Source organism: Perna viridis, chromosome 12, assembly GCF_037379345.1.
Source record: "Perna viridis isolate PV_CMFRI_1.1 ecotype Kerala chromosome 12, ASM3737934v1, whole genome shotgun sequence".
NCBI lineage: Eukaryota > Metazoa > Mollusca > Bivalvia > Mytilida > Mytilidae > Perna > Perna viridis.
In genome coordinates this window covers 32,025,386-32,048,120 of record NC_142456.1, presented here as the reverse complement: position 1 = coordinate 32,048,120, position 22,735 = coordinate 32,025,386, and the positions used below count along the sequence as shown (strand labels likewise).

At 31.1% G+C, this 22,735-nt stretch overlaps 1 protein-coding gene across 12 annotated transcripts in view; it reads left to right on the top strand.

Annotated features, from left to right (window-relative positions):
- LOC148602050 (kinesin-like protein unc-104) overlaps positions 1-22,735 on the top strand; it is a 90,710-nt gene that overhangs the window by 6,212 nt on the left and 61,763 nt on the right. For all 12 annotated transcript variants that reach the window (XM_088556701.1, XM_088556705.1, XM_088556703.1 and 9 more), the window contains 5 exons: positions 2,163-2,402; positions 4,167-4,273; positions 6,810-6,892; positions 8,073-8,252; positions 9,212-9,280. In XM_088556701.1, the coding sequence (XP_088412827.1) occupies positions 4,174-4,273; positions 6,810-6,892; positions 8,073-8,252; positions 9,212-9,280 (432 nt within the window). In that variant the 5' untranslated portion in view covers positions 2,163-2,402; positions 4,167-4,173. The remainder of the gene's footprint in view (positions 1-2,162; positions 2,403-4,166; positions 4,274-6,809; positions 6,893-8,072; positions 8,253-9,211; positions 9,281-22,735) is intronic.

Sequence of the window (22,735 nt, the reverse complement as noted above, 5' to 3'; positions counted from 1 at the left end):
ATTTATAATGGGCTGTTTATTCTCACCTTGAGTTTGTATACTCATTAATCATGATGTTGGATCTATATTAAAATGATCATAAGTTATATTGTATACATTTACAAAATTTACTAGAAGTACCTAAAAATGTAATGTATAAATGTACCAAATATACATTTACATGTAATAAACTTGGAGAGAACAGTGATTAGAAGGAAACAAAGAGAATGCAGTAAATCTTACTATGCAATGACTTATATTGTCTAAGGATTTTTCAGGTCAATAAATAGGATGTTATGACTATATGAAAAAAAAATAACACTAATTTCCATTAAGTTGCCCGAATTTTAGCAGCAAAAGGGTAAATCTATGCTGTTCAACCATGAAATGTTAAAATGCAGACAGCAGACTGGTAATTATCTATGATATTACATGAACATTGAGACTGGCCTATTGATTACATTGGAATTACAGTCATAACATCAAACTTCATCTCCAATGAATAATTAACGGTCTCCTGTTGATGGTGTGGGAGATGTCAATGTTTTCTTTTCACATTGTCCATCTCTTATATGTATGTAATGTACATTGTATACATTTACAGTTTACATGAATATCACTAGTGTCTTTTTGACACATTCCTGTTTTCCACTTTAATCTTAAGTGTCAGTCCTTGTAAGAATCAGGTGAAACATGGTATGAAAAAACCCATCATTTTGATAGTGTAATGTGACTGCACCATCAGCGTCAAGGAAAACAGACTTTCAGATTTTCCATATCATGCTGGACCACTGAGTTGCAATTTCATTGAAATGCACTGAAAATGAACATTCAAGGGCAGATAACTTTGACAAAAACCTCATTTTTCTAAGATTTGTATTGAACAATATCTGAGCGAATCCAATGATGCAGAGATCAAATTATGGACTTTTTATATAGAGAAAGCATCCTTGAGTGATATTTTACTGTCAGATCGGTGGGGTTTTGACATGCATGTTTCTGATTTTTCCCATTTTGCCTGATTCTTACAAACACTTACATTTAATTGTGAAAACTAGTTGAAACTTTATGTCAATGGTAGATGGTATACATAAAAAGCAGATACAATATTTAATTTTTTGGGGTTTTTGGTCCTTTAGGATCAAATTACCTTATGTCACCGGTCCATCACTGGAACTTCCCTTCTATTTCTGAACACTACACAAAAATATAGTCCAAATATAAAATGTTCCTTTTGCATCATTCAATACCTCTTTTATAACCAGTAAATCTGCATTAATTTTCGGACAGATTTAAAAATTTGGGAAATAGGCGAAGTAGAACAAAATTTGTAAATGTGTGTTAAGTTGAAGGAGTAATATGGATTGACATTTAGTTTATATGTATTAGACCAAAGACTTGTTTTTTTTTTGTACACCTCTTCATAAAAAATAATCATATTTAGGATTTCCTCAAATCCTTTCTCAAGTAAAATTTTGACCAATCAGACAACTTCATATTGATGATTTGAAGAAAACTAGAGTTTGAAGAAAATCTCAATTTACATGTACATTGTACATTGCAATGTAATATACTCATAAATTTATGATATTGTATCTGTTACAAATTAACAGTACAACTAGGTTGGTTGTTTGGTTGTTTTATCAATATACAATGTATATGTGTATTCCTCCATCTTTTTTATTCCTGATTAAAACAATAGAACTATGAGAATGTGTTACACTGTTATATGCTCCCACTCTTTAGAAGGCGGCTGGATAATGTCCTGAAAGATTAAGCATTGATTTTGCCATTGGAAATCAATATTACTGAATGAACATCACATTACACCAATAATCATATTTTATTTTTGTTATTGGTTTTTCTATTGGTTTTCAATAAAAATGACTATTGGAAACAGTTTAGCACTAAAATTATTCAATTGTTTTCCCGGTATTTTTATAATTATATTGCATAAATCAATATCAAAATTGATTCTTCAAAATTATTAACAGCTTTCCATTATTGCAAACATTCCCAGCATCCTGAAAATCAGTGTTATTGAGAAGCTTTATATGGTTACATTATGAAGTATTATGCTAATGATATGTCTAAGAGGCAAGACATGACGTTATTCATTATCATTTAAGGAGCATCGCTAAGCACAGCAAGGAATTCGAACTATTTGTTTTATAATTTTTCAGTGTGAGAAAAAGGGAAAAGACTGCAATGATGGATGTTTAAAGGAGATAGAAGTGTCTGAAATTCATAACTAGACATTTTTAGATTTTATATAGAAATGACATGGAGACCAATATTGTGTTTATAGGACCGGCCGGTCTGTTAAAACAGGAGATACTTGGAGCATAACCGACTCTAGATTTCCACAACTTCCTTAAAATTCTAAATAATTAGGATTATTGTTATATTCTATACATAAATAGGTAAGTATTTTGATAATTAGTCTAAAAAATATTTGTTAATCATTCATATTGTATAATATAGACTTGCTAATGTTTTTAGGTTTATTAAAATTATATGCTGGATTAAGTGACGTCATTTATTTTTGATGCATTCATTTTTAATGGAGAAAGGAATTTCATCTTAATGTAACAGATTTATATTTTTAGAAAATTTGTTTCCCTTTTGCATGTCATATTACTGTAATTTGAAATAAATTATACTCAAGATACTGTACAGTACATGTATTGACCAATATGTGTTATGATTTTTAATACATGAAAATGTCAAAAGTTCATGAGAAAGTTTGGTTGATGATACAGATAGGTAATTTGAATAAAATCACATGATTATTTTTGCATTGTTCTTTAAAAAAAAACATGAATCATACATAGTAGATTGTACATCACAGTGTACATTTATGTAGATAAAGATCATTTATACATGTACATTGTATATGTTCACTGATTGAAAAAGGTAGATGCATATATGTGTATTACTTTAGGAAAAAAAAGATTTATGAATATCTAATGTCCATTGTTTTCATTGCCAGGTGTGTGTCTGTCTGCCTTTCTGTAAAATGTTGTTGAAAAATAAGATAATTTTCCTACCTACCTTCCCTATTTTTTCTTGCTGCTAGCAGGAAACGAGACAATTTTTTGTGGCCCTAATTATATAATACAGTACAACCTGTTACAACTGATCCACTTGTGGATCATAGAGAGTGGTTGGTTTAGACAGGTGGTTGGTTTAGACAGGTGGTAGATTTAGACATGTGATTTATTTAGACAAGTGGTTGGTTTAGACAGGTAGTTGTTTCACCCATATCAAAATACATTCAAACTGATTAGCAGGGACTTTAGATTGATTTTAAGCATAATCCCATTTGTAGTTTTCCAGTTATGCTGTTTTGAACATTTGTCATCCCTATTTTGGGGGAATTTCTAGATGAAGACTCGAGAACCCATTAAGGGATTTTATTCAGACATTATCACAATTGTTTAGTACTATAAGTAAGAAATACAGATCAAGTTTGATTTTTAGCACAATCCCATTTTCTTCTTTCCAAGTTTTGCTGTTTTAAAGTTTTGTCTTTCCTTTTTTTGAAACATGTAATTTGAGATAACATCGAAAGAATTTTTTAAATTTTTGCTTTTTTATGTACATAGAATTAAGGTGTCACTTTATTTTCTATCTAAAAGTCCCTTAAGATTTCTTTGCCTGTTGCTGGCTCAAAATCAAATTAAAAAAAAAATTCTATATAATCATAGGTAAATTTGTACACATATATTGAAAACTTTTGATGTATGTCAGTCAATATGTCAGTTTAATTTTAACAAAATCAATTACTAATTTTTATCAGCCCAAATGATTTGTTTTGTCAGTCTTCAGTATTGGTACATGCTTTGTCAGTCTTCAGTATTGTTACATGTTTTGCTGTTTTAAATTTTTGCCATCCCCCTTTTTATGATTTTCAGATTCTTTTCTCAAAATTTTATACTTTACTTGCAGCTGTTAAGCCCATACATTGTCTTTTTAAACCCTTTAGTTTTTGCGTAGTCTGTTGCATCAATATTGCTTTTTCGAATTTTCAGATTTCAAAAGAGTGTATATCAATAGAGATATTGAAACATTTGTTGAATGTCAGTCAATTTGTCAGCATGATTAATAAAATTAAATAGCATTTTGTTGTCAGTCCAAATAGTTCTTGTCAGTTTTCAATAACTCTGGTATGTTCTTTTTTTCAGATTCAGTATGTCTTCAGTAAAAGTAGCAGTTCGTGTCCGTCCGTTCAACAGTCGTGAGGTGGCACATGGGTCCAAGTGTGTCATAGGAATGAGTGGAAATACTACAAGTAAGGCAATAAAATAATTCCTTGGTTCCCATACCAAGGATGTATTCTGACCTATTCTTCTGCCACATCACAGTAAACTTGACCATTGGTTTTTTGGCCTATCTGTAGCTACCGTACCACTTCAGCAATTAAAATGAGTAATTTAGATTTGATAATAGGAAAAAGCATCTCCCACATATTTTTTTGGCTATATGATAATAATGTAAACAAAAATGAAAACATCATAACTTTTGAGGAGATCAGGTAAAGGAAAGTATGCTACCTTTCCATCTTGATTTTCTTTAAAAAAATGGCCTTAAGGAGGTAGACCTAGGGTAAGGGACATAACTTTTGAAATCAGTGATGTGTTTGTATTGTATTCAATTTCACCAAAGGCTATCAAGCTTTTATTTGATACAGAATGAAATCAGTCCAAGTTACTTTGATGCTTACATGAGATTGATGTAAAATACTGAACGTTCCATTGATTTCAATTATTTGTGTCCCTTACCCAAGGTCTATCTCCTTGAAACCCCCAAAAAGTGTGGCAGGTTGTGGGTTTAATTCCTAGCCGAGTCACACCAACGACTTTAAATTTGGTAATCACTGCATCTTTGCCTAGCACATTGTATTTAAGGGGATAGAGTGATAGCTTGGAGTCAGAATAATGTGTTCGAGTGATGTGGCAGGCTGTTACTTCTGTGAGTTACATGTAGCACAATAAAAGTCCAGCTCAGCTTATTGGACTAGTACAAAGCAGGATTTTCATTCCCTTCCTGAAATGCATGAATATCTGCCATTAGACTTTAAACCATAATCAATCAATCAATCAAATGTAGAGGCATTCAACTAGTGGGTTCTGGAAGTCATTGTTTTAATGTTAAATTATTATTGAACCATTAATATGTGTTCTTAAAACGTGATCAATGGAAGCTTTCAAAGTTCACGTTTTGTTCTCATTGGAATTTTATGGATTCCAGTCATTGTAAATTAAGTTAAGTCCGTCCTCCTAAGATATCACTTGTTTAATTATGATTGGTATCGTGACAGAATACTCAAATTATTGATTTTGAATGTAACTTCATAAAAACTGGATTCAGTTATTGAAAGGGAAACCAGTGTATCAATGAAGGGGATCATGGAATCATTGAATTGTGAAGATTGTCAAAAACATACAATCAGTGAATTTTTGAAAATTATCCTTTACCTCTATTTTGCCCCTGGAATTGAATTTTTCATGAATGCATTAGGAAATAGTTATCTCAGATTATTATAGATGTAGCGTAAAAAAAAATTCAAGTAATATTGAAGATATACACAAAATGGAGCTCAGCTGTATTTAACACCTTATATTGGTATATGAAGATGACGATTGCAGGACAAAATTGTAATTGATGATAGTTTATACCAACTTCAGAAAATATCTTCCCCCTAGATTGTTTTATGGACATGCTCTTTGACATTTATGTGTAGCATCATACAATTGATATCTCTGCTACTTTCTTGCTTACATTTTTTTTATTATTGACTTCATAAAATGAGTGAAATAATAAAATAATAAATATCAAGAGCTTATTAAATTTTCAAGCAAGTTTGAATTTAGAATCAAATACTTCCTGCAATATGTGGTTCTCTCAAAGATCGATCATAGCTGACACCGGCAAATATTTTCCATTTGAAATTCACGTTAATTGAGCTTCACATGAAATTTATGTGAACTTCACATGAGATTAACATGATTTTCACTTGAAATTCACTTTACACAAATTACATGTGAACAATTCACATGAATTTCACGTGAATGCCCACTTCACCTGAATTTCATGTGAACTCTTGTCACATAGTATATTTGCTCTATTTAGGTGAAATTCATGTGAAATTCACGTGAAAGTATGTGAAATAATTTTGCCTATGTAGTTTTCAGTCAAGGAAACGCTACATGAATGCTAGCCAAATAAAATGTCATGCAGAAATTTTGTTTTGGCTGGAAACTTAAAAAAAAACCCATGTAGTAGCTTCATAAATCAGTACATACATTACCAAACTATATACATTTTTGTACCCATTAAAGTTATGACAACTTAAAGCTTTACAAATTAAATCACATGAGAAAAAAAATATATTACGTTTTTGTGTGAGAATACTTTACTGTGAAAGTATTATTGTTCGTGGGGTATCAATTTTTTTGGTTTTCATTGGTTAGCCAGACCACAAAATTTGGTTCGTAACGAAAAGGAGATTTTCATCGATGTGTACACTGAAAACCTCAAAATCATGAATTCAAGACGCCAAGAATTTGTGTATCTTCCCTGATCCATGAAAACTGGTATCATGAATTAAACCAAGCTCGTAAAATTGATGGTGAAAATTCCACAGTCTACATTTGTATATTGAAAATTCTCCAAAATTTGGTCTTGTCCTCTGAATCAGAAAGTGAACCATGAATATATGAGAGAGGCAGTGCAGGTACTAGAAAGATATGAATGTAATCAGATGTTCATGTATATAATAAAATCTGAAATCTGAAATACATGTATTGATTTGTATTTTTTTTCAGCTATCACAAATCTAAAGGCTGGTCCTAAAGAAAATAAAATAAAAAACTTTAACTTTGATCACTCATACTGGTCACATACAACTGTGAGTATATCATATCTTTAGTGGTTGTCTTTTAACTTTTGAAATGGATAAGGCCAAGAAAGAAAATATGACTGTTTAAGGTTACCTTACCTACCCTATTTTTTCTGCCTACCCTAGCACATTTTAGTTTTTTAGTAATTTTTTTTTTATGAAATGCTGATGAACTATCCTTTTATAATTGTATATAAAATTTAGGTTTGTTAAAATATCTAAGGTTCATTCAAGATACTCTACCCTGCTGGCAAAACTTTCTACTAGAAACAAAAACATAACTAAATGTCTGCATCTTATTCACATAAGGCCAAAAAAAAATATTTCTATTTCCTGCTACCCTACCTACCCTATTGCTTTGCCCCTACCCTAAATATTTTATGGCCATTTAAGCCCAATCACTGTTAAAGTCTAGATTGTTGTTCCATTAACTCAATGTGAGAAAAAATGAAAAATGAATTAATTTCTCTACCTACCTATCCTATTTTTTTTTCTTGCTGTAAGCAGGAAACAAGACAATTATTATTTTTATCTTTATTGCAAAGAAACTGAAACTGTACAATGAAACCTTCTACCTTAACACATTTTTTGCCAGACACACAAAATTACAACTACATGTACATGTACATTACAAACATGTTCAAATTTTTAATGTTGTACAATGTTCCACCAGGCCACATTTAAAATAATGTACCCCCTTACCTGACCCTATCTCCTGGCTTTGGGTAGGTTGGTAAGGAAAATATTTTTCCCAAAGTTGATCAGATTCTCTAAAACCATGATCAAAGAAGTAAAAAATGTTGTTCTGAAAATTGATTTTACAGCCCACCTTCATTTCGACAAGCTTTTGGCTTTGGACAACTGCTTAACCGTGAAGACTGAATGTAATCCATTGATTGAAAGCCTACATATTTTTATTTTTGATGTTTTGTTTTAAAATTTTAAAGTAAACAAATTGACATGTTGCTTTTCACACAACCCTTGTTCTTACTCAGTAAATGGCACTAAAATACAATAGAAACTGTTGGATTTTCAATGTGGATTATCTCAGAGCAGACAGAATTGAACAAAAAATTATACATTTCAGCATATTAAATAAAGAATAAAATTTCTACCAAATGCAGGCATTAACAATCATTGTGCCCTTTCCACTGATTTAACATATTGTTTACTTTGCCTAATATTGCAGCCAAATGACAAGAACTTTGCCACCCAGAAGAAGGTCTATAGTGACATAGGACTTGAAATGTTAGACCATGCTTTTGAGGGGTATAATGTGTGTATATTTGCCTATGGGCAAACTGGTGCAGGCAAAAGTTACACTATGATGGGAAAGAATGAACCTGGGCAAAATGGCATTATACCACAGGTAAGGAGGGGTTTCAACCAATTAACTATTACATTGCCAAAAGAATGGGTGAAAAAAATAAAGTAAAAGAGTTCTAAGTACTAATATGTCCCAGAATCAGGCAAAATGTGTATAAAGTGTGGCACATGAAGAAAAAAGACACGAGATTTGATTGCAATTTCAAAATATTTATTCCTCATAACTTCCAGAAATAGCCATCAAAGTGTCTGTAAAGTTTGCCTTTATTTTGGGTAAAACCAAAAATTATGTGCCACCCATTGCTTGATTATTACAAGGAATTGTACTTTAAAAATTATTACTTCGTCAAAAGAATGGATTGGAGAAGAAAATAGATTATTAATATATGCATGACCTAGTGGGTCAAGTTCTGTCAATCAGTGTACATGTATATCGAGTTTCTCTGGCTGCACCATAAGTCCTCTTTATTTGTTAAGCTATATGATATATTTTATATTGAACAGTATGTACCAAATGCTTTTCAGCTATTAGCCACAGGCTGCTCAGAAGTTATCTTGTACAGCCAATCAAAATATTGCATAATTTTCATTTGTGTGAATCTTTAATCTTGAGCAATGGATAGGGACTAAATTCACACTCGTAACATTTTATGGTAAAAACATAAAAGTAAAGTCAACTTTGGATGTTGTGGACTCAGAATTCTAGTTTGTGCAGAATCCATGATATGTAATGACAACTGAGGTTTATTGGAAAAAATATTTCAGCACAATCTGTACCCTTGAAATATTTATATATAGGAGTGAAAAGTGAAAAGTCCTGGACATTTTATGGATCTTAAATAATAGGTTCTCTATAAGAAAGTGAATTGTCCTAAATAAATATGGAGGTCCAGGCCATAGGTAAATCATAGGTCCTGCCTCAGAAATAAAGGGTACTGGACCTTGGACCAGTGCTAATTTGAACCCTTGACTATAATCTATTCTCTCCATGTTTGTTTTCAGCTTTGTGAAGATTTATTTACCAGAATCAAAGGCATGAAATCAGACAAAGACTTCTCCACCTCTGTAGAGGTAAATATTTCTTGTTTGTTCATAGTGTTGTGTGTTATTAGGTCTAAGAAAAAAGACTTAGTTGTTTATTTCTAAGGGCTTGTGACTTTAGGTATTAGAAAAAAATCTGTGTTGTTTATTTCTAGGGTGCCTGTGACGTTAGGCCAAAGAAAAAAATCTTTTCTGTTTATTTCTACAAAAAAAATATCTGTTGAATATTGCCTACTTACCCAGGTAAAATGGTGCTTACTCAAATATCTGTGGGCTATTTTTTAGATTTGTGTTTTTTGGTGATTTAATGATCAAATCTTGAGTTTGTAAAGATATATAATATACAATATAATGCCAAATTTACTCTGATAAAACAGAAAACTGAATGTATCAGTTTTGAACGTCTCGACAGAACATCACATTTCAGACTGAAATGTGATAATTTCTGTCTCTACTTCAAAACTGCTATTATTCTGTAAATCTTTACTTCAATGAACCAGTAAGGATGATGTTTAATACAAAGAAATTCTGACTGACCAATCCTCAACTGATGTGAGTGTTAAGGAGGTAACATCCTACATCTAACATGTAATGTTCATGTCATTGGTAGACACACCTTGTTATTTATTGTTGATAGTTATACATGATTCTTCCATAAATGGTAATATTCCATTTAAGGAGGTAGACCTAGAGTAAGGGATGTAACTCTTACAAATCATTGGAACGTTTGTATTCAGCATTTAACAACAATCTCATGTAAGCATCAAAGTAACTTGGATTGATTTCATTCTGTGTTAAATGAAAGCTTGATAGGCTTTGGTGAAATTGAATATGATACAAACATATCACTGATTTCAAGAATTATGTCCCTTACCCTAGTTCTACCTCCTTAAGACTAACTTTAATGATAGGATCTGACCTTTACCTTAGGTCTACCTCCTTAAGACTAACTTTAATGATGGGATCTGAACCCAATACTGTATTATTCCTTAGAGATTTTAATCAATATGAATTTAGAGATGTAGTTTATTTGTTTCTGGTCAAAGAGACTTAAGTGTTGACAAAGTCCCCTTAAGTGTTGACAAAGCCGTTTGGCGTCATAGTTAACTTCACAATGACATGTTAAAAACCTGTGAATTGATGTGTATTATAGAGATAACAGTTTTTTTTACACTCAGCCCTTATGAATCTCTAGGGTTTTATCCACTATTGAAATATTTCAGTAATTCCCACTTTTGAAAAATACATACTGGTAATTAATTTCTCAATTATCATACTGATAGAGGTTATTCCAGACCTTAACCTACTATTAGAGTTATGGAGGGGGAATAATATTTTACCTTGTCCGTCAGTCTGTCTATCTGTTCTTTTGTTTTTTCGTGTTGCAGTTTCCTCTGCATGTACTTTGATATCATAGCCTATTTTTATTTTGATGTTTAATTTGAGCCACTTCACAACATTTATTATTTCTTCTCTGATGTATTTATATTTTGACACAAACTGTCTGTAAGTTTGACAAACTTCAACATTTTATTTTGGGTTTTGGGCAACTATAACTTCTTTTTGACGATTCAGTTCAAATTTTGACCATACATTGAACCTGGAGGTGCAGGAGTGCATGAATCTCTAGTGTGCATTGTCTAACAGATTTTTTACTGTCTAACTCCAAAAGTTTTTTTTTCTTGGCTAAACAAATACCCTTATGGCTTGATCATACATTATCCTTCTTTTCTTAATGTATTAATGATAAGGTCATGTGTCTTGATAAATATTTGGTTTGTTTTCATTGAACTCCCACTTTCTGTTTTCATAGCAGACTTAGATGTAATGGTTTTTGATAGGAGCATAACGCCTTTCTTTAATTGATTTTACCAAGTATTGGAAATCTTTATGAAATTCAAAATAGCTCATTTTAAACTGCAATTGAGCTGTCAAAGCCCAGAGGGAAAATAAAAGAAAATTATTTCCGAAACTGAAGGATGAGAGTACTTGTGTTTTCAGTTTAAATTGATCAAAATTATCAGCAGTTTCTTGTTTCTAGGTAATTTTGGATCATAATGGGTATTTTATCCTTTTTGTATGTTTGGTTTTATTACTGAGGAGTAATTTACAGTATAAGTGAGCAGTGAGAAATTCAAAGTATATGTGAGCAGTGTTTCAGCAGTTACGCAGGCAAAAATTTTCACATAAATTCATGTTAATTAAGTTTCACATGAAATTCATATGAAAATCATGTGTACTAATTTTGGCCGTATAGTGTAATGTGTTGTTATTTTATCATTCCTATGGCAAATTTTGGCTCAAATTCTGTAGGTTACATGAGAACTTGTCGGTTTTCAGAATCTGATTAGATTGACAGGAGGACCCCTTCTCCCGTCATCCTAAATTGTCCTTTCATTGTTTGCTTTATCTACTGCTGTTCAAAGTATATTGATTTAAATTAAAGAGATACATTCAAAGACATTAACTAGAAATTCATTGATGAACAATTGACAGATGAGTAATGGGTATCTATCCTGTTTCTTGCACCACTCCATATTTCTACAATACAATTTTGGTCTGCTTGACTCACTTGAATAGTAATGAATAATACATAAATAATAAGCAGTTAAAGAGTGTAAAGGCTTGTTTGACTCACTTATATCAAGATAGATGTATAATGGAAGATTGGGGTTGCATAACTTTCCAGAGAAATTCATGGAGAATTATTTCTATGGGTTGACAGAAAGTCAATATGTTCAATACTGTAAGTCAAAGAATATTATGGAAACAGATGTGGTGTGTTTCTTGGGGAAGATATTACGATTGCGTAAGAGTTAAATTAAACGCCAAGTCTAGAAAGTTGGGAAATCAAGATCAATGGTCTCTCTCCATATACTGTAAACATATTAATATTTATGGTTTACTTAATTTTGCTATTTTCATTGTGGGCAGAAAACACAAAAAACGATTTCTGCAAAATTGATTTTAAACTCTATATAATGCTAATCATTTTTTTTAAACTGTAGAAATTGATACCTGGTAATATGGTCACTTGACAAAAAAGCTGCAAAAATTCAGTAAATTTACAGTAAGTTAAGGTTAAGATAGGGGCTCGTCCATGAAGTGAAATTCAGAAGTAAACATTTCCAAGAAGAGGGAACTGCTGTCACTTCCAGACCACATGAGTTCACATCATATCTATTAACAATTTGATATTTTTATATATTTAATGTCCAGTCAAAAAAGATGCAGAGAACATTCAGATTAATGGTCTTTGTTCAGGTTAAGATTTAGATAGAAGCTTCTATAGAATGAAGTTAGGTTCACAATAAGTCATTTTGCAAGATGCAATAACTGCTCAGTCTTCTAAAGCACCTGAGTTATGCTGACCATATGTGTTGAAATATACCATAAATTATGTACGATGTTGGAAGGTTAAGCATGTACTAAAACATGGTTTAATCCACCTTTCATTTTGAAGTGCTCGTACCAAGTCAGGGCCATTCCAGTTATTTATTCTGATATTGCCATTTGTTATATACTGACTCTCCTTTTGACTTCTGTTAACATATTAATTTTTGCAGATTCTATCCTGTGAACATATTTCCAGGTATCAATTTTTGTGGTTTCAAAAAAATGATTTGCCTTATATAGCGTTAAAAATCAATTTCACATGTACTGTTTTTCATGGTTTTCTGTCCACCACGAAAATAGCGAAAAATGAGTATGTTTACAGTATTCTTTTTGACTACTGCCTTAATTGATTTGATCAGTTCGTTAATTTTATTATTACCTTTTATACAAACCTGTTTTTTACTTAGGTTCTTTCTGTTTGAACTTTTCTTTTGTGTTGTGTTCTATGTCTGTTTTCATTTTGTTTTTCCTGGCATTGTTTCATCCCAAGATTTCCTCTATTTTGTCCTTTTTTCTGCTTCTTCGTCTTGTAGCTTTACTCTTTCTTTTGTTTATTTCCACAATTTTAGGTAGACATTGTCTAGATGTTTAGTATGGAGTACATGTACATGTACTCAAATTATCATGATTATTGTATTATTGAAATTTCTTTATTTCTACAAGGTAAGGCCAAATGAAATTAATTAGAAAATTGTAGATTCTTATCCCCTCCCACCAAAAAATTGTCAAAAATGAAAAAAATAATGGGATGGGAATTTCAAAATCAGGATTTTTTCCGTGTCAGTTTCTTGTATTGAGATAAATGTACTGTAACACACAAATCTTTTATTTCTGGGTGATATATAAACATTTCTTCTCCGAAACTGATGTGGCTGTAGAATATATATATACTTCAAACATCTTGAATTAGGCTTGCAAATATCTGGTAAGAAATACAAAATAAAAATAAAATCCTCTCAACCACTGCATATTTTTGTTGTGAATGTTGGATGAGAATCTACCATTTTTAGTTTACTTGGCTTAATGTCTGAAATGTGATAGTGTCAAGCAAGGCATTAGTGTATTAACATAATTTCCAGTTAGACACTACTAATCTCTGTTCACATGCTTTGCCTCAATTTGTCATTCTAAATGTCATCAACAGATATTGAAAACATGCCAGACTGGGTAATGTAAAATAATTTGATACTAACAAAATTTTTACTCAAGGTTAATAAAACTTCAATAACCTTGCATAATGTTCAAACAGAATACAACAAATCAGGTCTATAGCTTGTGTTATTAGTTTAATGAGATTACCTACTAAAGTTCCTTGTATTAGGTTTTGTCTTATTACTTGGCCTCTGTTGATAAATTGTACATTTTGATAATGCATATTTTATTACCTACCAATCTTTCTTGATACTAAAGTTGACATTAAAGGAGAATTTTGTTATATGTTTTATTTTATGAATGTCAAACTTATCATTTACTTATAATAAGTTATATCTTCGAAATAGCTCTGTATAGATTCAGTCATAAAACTAAGTTTAGCCTTTTTCTGACCTGATCTGATTTAGGTATATAGGTTTCCAAGCAAATTCTAATTGCCTAGCCTATGTTTAGGATTTAAGTGTAAATCCACTGTTTTTGTTTTGCTTATCCCATTCACTAAGATAACTTTACATTGTCTAAATCTATAATTTCTAATACATATAACAAAGCGTTTTGAATTAAACGTGTAAAAGATTCAACAGTGATGGAAATGTGCATGGCTTTCAGGAGCCTGCAGTCCTGTTCACAAAAAATTGTAAGTTTAAAATTAGTCATAAACTATGACATCGCAATATTTTTTTCTATTATGACATCATAACATATGACTAATTTTACACCTAATAAATTTTTGCCAAAAGGACTATTGTATTGTGAATGTTTACTCCAAGTTATGAAGATGCACTGGTTACCGGTTGTGTTAATGGATTTTTGAAGAAATTTTTATCTGTTAAACCTGTCTACAAATGAATTATTAATGTATTGAAGAAATGTTGGGTTTACCAGTGTTCAAAATAATTGTTTTAAAATCTGATTCAAAGGGACCTTAAAAAGCTTTATGTTTTAATCAGGGTTTAATTTAGGCAGGTTTTCAGATTATTAAGGGTTTAATTTTAGACATGTTTTCAGATTATTCAGGGTTTAACTTAGACAGGTTTTCAGATTATTCAGGGTTTAATTTAGACATGTTTTCAGATTATTCAGGGTTTAATTTAGACATGTTTTCAGATTATTCAGGGTTTAATTTAGACATGTTTTCAGATTATTCAGGGTTTAATTTAGGCAGGTTTTCAGTTTATTCCGGGTTTAATTTAGGCAGGTTTTCAGATTATTCAGGGTTAAATTTTAGACAGGTTTTCAGATTATTCAGGGTTTAATTTAGACAGGTTCTCAGATTATTCAGGGTTTAATTTTAGAAAGGTTTTCAGATTATTGAGGGTTTAATTTAGGCAGGTTTTCAGTTTATTCAGGGTTTAATTTAGGCAGGTTTTCAGATTATTCAGGGTTTAATTTTAGACAGGTTTTCAGATTATTAAGGGTTTAATTTAGACATGTTTTCAGATTATTCAGGGTTTAATTTAGACAGGTTTTCAGATTATTCAAGGTTTAATTTAGACAGGTTTTCAGTTTATTAAAGGTTTAATTTAGACAGGTTTTCAGATTATTGAGGGTTTAATTTAGACAGGTTTTCAGTTTATTAAGGGTTTAATTTAGACAGGTTTTTAGTTTATTAAGGGTTTAATTTAGACAGGTTTTCTGATTATTGAGGGTTTAATTTAGACAGGTTTTCAGGTTATCGAGTGTTTAACTTAGACAGGTTTTCAGTTTATTAAGGGTTTAATTTAGACAGGTTTTCAGATTATTCAGGGTTTAATTGAGGTAGGTTTTCAGTTTATTAAGGGTTTAATTTTAGACAGGTTTTCAGATTATTGAGGGTTTAATTTAGACATGTTTTCAGATTATTAAGGGTTTAATTTAGGCAGGTTTTCAGTTTATTCAGGGTTTAATTTAGGCAGGTTTTCAGATTATTCAGGGTTTAATTTAGACAGGTTTTCAGATTATTCAGGGTTTAATTTAGACAGGTTTTCAGTTTATTCAGGGTTTAATTTTAGACAGGTTTTCAGTTTATTCAGGGTTTAATTTAGGCAGGTTTTACTTGCATGTAATGCAATTTAATTACATTTACGTAGCAATATTTACTTCATTCATTAGCTTTTTTTCCATTACTGAAATGATTTTGTAGTCAAGGGATATTCATTGACTATACTTAAACATTACTGTAAACCGGGAAATTTTTGCGCCATCTTTTTTTCTCACGTTTTTTACAATCAATCTTCTTTTGTGCAGTTTTAAATTTGTGATCATTCGTCTGTATTATGTTCTTTGAAGAAAATATTCACAACAGTTTAGTTTTCATGTTACCGGTCTTACCTTGAAAATAGTAAAAATAAAACTGTGAAAATTTCACGGTTGACAGTAAGTAGAGTGATGTAATTCAGTGAAATCTGGTTCAACTAATCACCATTTGGATGTTAGAATTGGTTCTATTAAGACATTTTGGTTTACCTATAGATATGTTTTAAATACATTTATATTGATATAAAGAAACATTAAAAAGTGTCCAGTGTGAACAGGTTTTTTGGATTATCAGGGTTCATTTTAGACATGATACGCTGTATGGATCTGGCATTGATTTCACAAAAAGTCGTAAGTGTGAAATTGATTGTAAATTATGATGTCATAATGCTTTACACTAGTAACTTTTGGTGAAATCGATGCCAGGTAAAGTTAAACCTGTCTAAATCAAACCCCTTTATTATCAGTTTAGACAGGTGTTCAGGAAACACAGGTTCAAAATGCGCAGAAACTGACATAAATGAAGATTATTATATACCTGGTTTACTGTTTATTCAGGGTTAAGTTTAGACAGGTGTTCAGGTAACACAGGTTCAAAATGCACAGAAACTGACATGAATGGAGAATATTATATACCTGGTTTACTGTTTATTCAGGGTTAAGTTTAGACAGGTGTATTGGTAACACAGGTTCAAAATGTACAGAAACTTACATGAAGGGACATAATACCTGGTTTACTGTTTATTCAGGGTTAAGTTTAGACAAGTGTATTGGTAACACAGGTCCCAAAAATGCAATAGGACTGCCTGATATATCTAGTTTAGACAGGTTTACAGTTTATTCAGGGTTCAGTTCAGACAGGTTTTGTATTGTACAAGATTATGTCCATCTAGTTTTGTATATAAATGAAATGATGGTTCGTTGTTGTTTTCCCTTCACAGTTTCTGATCTCATCTTCAACTCAGGATTTTGAACTTACTTTTCAACATTCTAATCATTTAACTTCATGGACATTACCAGTTCTCTCAAATAACAAATCGCTATCAGTAGGCGTGATTAATGGGCCTTATAAAGATATTCAGAGGATTATTTACATACAGTTGGATATTTTGTTCCAATGCATTGGTATTTTTGGTCTTTCACTTGGAAATCAGATAAATCAATCAAGATGTCCATCGTCATTCCGAGATCTTGTTTGCCGTATATATTTGATGTTTTTGTTACAAATGACGACAACAATCCTTCGTCAAACCACACATTCAATTTATCAAACTACTGAAGTATCGGAGAATCAATGGCATCAGATATATTTTATAAATCCTACAGATTGTAATGGTTCCTTGATAGACTGCAGAAAATCCTGTTCTGTAGAAATTCCATTGATTTGTAGAGTTAAAATAAACCATATTGAAACCATGGTGTTTGTTTAGGATTTTGGTAAGAAAGATTTGACAAATCATATTAGCCATTAGTTGGTTTCAGGTTTACCAAAAAACTTCGATAGGAACCGTTATGTGAGCATTAAATGTTTGTTTATGACAGATTCCACCTATACCTCTGTAGGTACAATGTACTATAGTAAGAAATTGAATAAATCATACCAAACTGTCAGTGAGTAATATACTGTAAACATATTAATTTTGGTAGTACACCAAATTTCTGTATACAGTTGACAGAAAACATTGAAAAATAGTACCAGCGAAATGAATTTTTTAACACTATATATAGCCAATTATTTTGTTGAAACCACGAAAATTGATACCTTAATTTGACATAATCCCCGAAAATTAATATGCTTACAGTAGTAATATTTACTTATAAGGTCTTCCATAATTACCAGAAGAGTGGGTTAGCTCACCTAAACAAAACCAGACCTACATGTGTATTAATTAATTTTAATGAAAATTAAAGGTATAGCCCACCCTTTCCACAGAAGGAGCTTCTGGATGATGTGACATAGAGCAGAAATGGACAGAAATATGACAGTCATATTTAGATTAAAACAATCTAATGTTGCTTTCCGGTTAATCTTATATCTTTTCAACTGTTTAGTTTTTAGAAATGAAATGCAATTTATTTAATCTACAGGTATTGATTGTAAAAGTCTTGGCATCCATTTGGTATTTATATTCTCTGTAAATATAATAAGCTGATCAAATTGCTGATGTAAATAGAACTTGTCATGAATTTCAGTTTTCCAGGCCATTACGGATTGTGTGACCTTCCTGCACTTTGATTGTTTTATACAAACATATTTTCCTGTTATTTAGTATAAGGAATTGCTTATAGCATTTTATTTGCTTTTACAATTTAATTTTTTTTTTCTGCCAAAAGTTTAACTTCATAATTTTAACTGAAAAATTTGGACCAATGAAAATGGAGGATTTGTGTTCTCTACCAATTGTAACACCTTCACTAAACTGTATAGCACGACATTTTGGTGAGGTTTTGTAAAGCTTGTCAAAAATAAATCTAGATATTTTACATATAGTTTCCTTTCCATTAAGTCTGAAGGTGTGAGAAATAAAGACTGTGAAAATCTGATAACTCTTTTCATAAAGCAAATCTCGAGAGTTCACACCTGCAAAAATTACCCTCTATTCTGTAACATGTTTTTGAGTTTGTATACTGTTGTCAATGTAAACCATTAACTTTTATCAACATGTTCTTTCAAAGTGAAACATTCAGAATATGATTTTCTACAACCAATAATATATATTTTAGATTAATGGCCTATTGATGATAAATGTCTTGATCTCTGATGGTTAACCATAGTTTCTAGTTTCTTTTTCAAGTATAAGGTGTTATAATGTAATTATTGCATTTCATCACCTAATTCAGCTTTTCTTCAATGTTGTTTTTGAAAAAATGGTAAATGAGAAGACTGATGAAAACTCATAGGTAGATAATGTTTTCTGTCCAATCTGTTATTACCTGATTGATCCATCTTCTATCTCTGTTCTTTCCTAAGACATCATGGGGCCACTATTCTGATATAACTACGGTGAAACTTTTCTAAACTAAGCTCTTTTTGTTCTGTAGAATTTGTTCGGTTCATAACATCTAAAGCACAGACCATTTTCTTGAAAAAAGGGGGGATTATGTTGAGTTAAAATTTTTTACTGTGTCCTGTCTGGAATCCAGTGGAATTTCGGAATCGCAAAATGAATTTAAACTTCTTGGAATAGACAATTTATCTTAATGCATGATACAAGTATACTTCTGCAAGGTAAGACTTTGGGTAGAATAAAGGAATTTTCTTCTCAAAAGTATATACTGGGCATGCACAAAGGCTACCCTGCAGTTAAGGCAAAAGTGTCTATCATTAAGTAACAGTCTTTATAAAAATCAGACGTGATGTGATTCATGCATGTCAAAAACCCACCAAAGTCACTTTTCTTGTGCAGAAACAGCTATAGACCACATATCCGGTCATAGATTTTTATTTGGGTGTTGCATTTTTGAGATAAAAATTGTACATGAAATTGTCACTTTGCAAGAGTTATTGTTCTTGATTTTGTTTGATTTGGTTGATTTTAGTTGAAGATAAATCTATGATTTTCACAAAAGAGCAGATCTGAATACAGAAATAATAATTGTTTTGTGAAAATATAGCATATATGGACTGAAAAAGCATTGTTTGTATGGTGGGTTTTTCTACACCATGAATCACTGAACCATTGGCAATGTCTGAATTTTATGTGGACTGGTACTTAAGTTGATGAAATTGATATACATGGAAAGTGACTATGAGTTGGCTATGAAAAAGTATAAAATTTGAGTCAATGTATTTTTGTGAATCTAGTAAATGAAAGTGTATTGATTGAAAAAAGTAAGTTAAGGTAATTATACTCATTGTGGAGGATGTAAAGTTATGAATTGTTCTTAGTTCTCCAGTTAATGCATCCAACTATCAGCCTTCTTTTTGTTATTTTAACTCCTACCTTACTACTGAACAGAATTTTATGAAACTTGGTATGTAGAAAGGATACAATATGTAGTGCATATTTAAGCTGAGAATTTTGCCTATATGGAACTTTGAAGTGGATTGGCTATAAGAACAAAAGAAAATTTAGTGAATACATTTTATTTTGTATGTAGAAATTGAAAGTGAATTTCTTGTGAAAAATAAATCAAGATATAGAATTAACACACTGAATGTTTGTGGAAAGAGGCGGTGAATTGGCTATGAAATAATAATAAAATGGGTTAATGAATTGAATTTACATGGGAAATGGACAATGAATTGGCAGTAACAGATCAATAACACCAGTAATGGTTTTTATCAGAAGTTCTTTGCGGTATTTACTCCCACTCTTCAGACAGTACAGCAACAAGTCTAAATGACGACTTTCGAGGATATTGATTTGGTAATAACAAGCTATTTGACATTTTTTTGCAATTAATGATAAAACATGGTCAATATGATTTTTCAGATTTTAAAGTAATTTGTTATTTTTAGATCTTATAAATACATATCCCACTCTGGCAATTAAGTTTTTTCGTCCTGCAGTTGATTTCACTTTTTAAAGTTTAACTGTAAAAAAAAAAAAACAAAGGTTGAGTAGAAATTAACATAGTTTAAGGTTATACAATACGCTCATATTTTTTCTGTGGAATTTACAAGAAAATTATATTTTATATCATATGGCTAGACCTTGTCGTTCTTGAATAAAGAATAATAATAAAATTGCAAAACTGATAGGCTAAAATTTTAGCCAGTAGTCAAACGAAGAAAAGTCAATGTAACAACTGGCAATATCAAGGTAAATACCATAAGGTCATGACCTGGTACAGGCATGATTTCAGATGAAGGTTTTATAGCAGGTTGATCTCAGGGATAAAAGTTAGGCCAAATAAAGGTATTCAGTAGATTCTCATCCCTTCGTGTTCCTAAAAAATTGACAGAAATAAAAAAAAGTTGGGCAGGAATTTTAAAATCAGGTCAGATGCTAGTATTAAGATACTATAACAAACTAATCTTTAATTTTCTTAGTGACTAAAATAATGTTTCTTCTCTGAAAGTGATGGATTGAGAACATATCTATACTTCAAGCTATCAAATATCTGGTAAAAAAATAAAGAATAGAATTCTCTCACCAGCCCCATATGTTTTGTAAAGGTTGGATGAGAATCTTCCATTTAAGTTTACTTGGCCTTAATATGCTCTAACACTTCTAATTTTTAAAAATCTCTTCAGCTTTCTCGATACTTGAAAATTTCCCTTTTGAATGGAGATGTGATAATTCACTCATTTATATTACTTACTTCTATACCAGGAACCTCTAAGACATTTTCTGTTGTCAGTTATTAGCCAATGATAATAGTTATTGACAAAATGACAAGTTTCTGAAAATGTCGTATGCATTTAGCCTGAGGATACATTTTCTAATGTTTTCCACTTATAAACAGTACCATATTCTGCTAATAGAATTCTAATTAAGGCTTTTCCAGTTAAATACTGTGGTCTTTTTGTACTCAAGTGGCTAATGATGTGCTAAAAAGAAAGTTAATTTCTGAATTCGGTGAAATTAACAATAACTTATTGATTTTGATTTTAAGTCAACAACCTGAAAGCTTTTTTCACGAGAATTTTGATGAAATGGAAAATTTACAAGGTTTTAGAACAGTTTCTGTATTGGTCCATAGGGACATCCAGTATGTTGTAAAATTTGATTTTAAAATAACTTTGCAGTAATACTTTAAGTTGAATTCAATTTAAATACAGTATTTATTTTTAGATATTCTGGTGGATGTAAGTTGACCTTTTGGTTTGTTACTTAATAGAAAACAAAGTCCGTAATAAACATGAATTTGAAATATAAAATAAAAGCCACTGAGAGCCTGGTTTCAGTCTGACAGAGAGTTACATCCAGCAGGACTTTGCAGGATTTATGAATTTAGTGCTGGCAAAATGACATAATAGGTCTGAGTAAGAAGAATAAATTTCATCTAGAGCAAGCTTTGAAGGCATGGAAAAAAATTCAATCAAATGGTGAAACTCAATACATCATCAAGTTCTTCTGTACTTATCTGCAGAATTATATAACCATGTTCACAAATTCAGATACAGTTAGTAGGGGGCCAAAAGTATGTCAAAGTGTTATGTCCCTTTACTATTGAAAATGAACTGTGGTTAGTGAGATCCCTCCGATTAAACAGTCCCCCTCTGAGAAATTTTAGCTACAATTTTGACATCACACATCATTATATTATAAATGTAGATATGATTACAAGCATACAATTGGAATCAATGTTGTTTATGGTATTTTAGTAAGAAACCTTACAGAATAAACTTACTTGTTACAGAAGATAAAAAGACAGACCTTCTCTATTCAATAACTCAGTGTGAGAGAATCTAGGCTACTATGAAACTTTCCTGAATGAAAAGCTACAGTTTGTATGAGAATTAAGAAAACAGACTTTTCTATAGAAATTAATCAATAAAAAAGTATGTATTTGGAGACTATATGTATGAGAATTAAGAAAACAGACTTTTCCATAGAAATTAATCAATAAAAAATATCTATTTGGAAACTATAGGGAAAAGATGTTACAATTTGCAGAAGGTGAAAAACAGACTATGAAAATCAATCAAGTGAAAAGTGCCTATAAAGAGACTCGGAGAATAAAATGCTACAGTTTGTATTAGAGGAATAACTAATTTCATCATGTCTTCTTGTTGCCAAATATAGATTATTT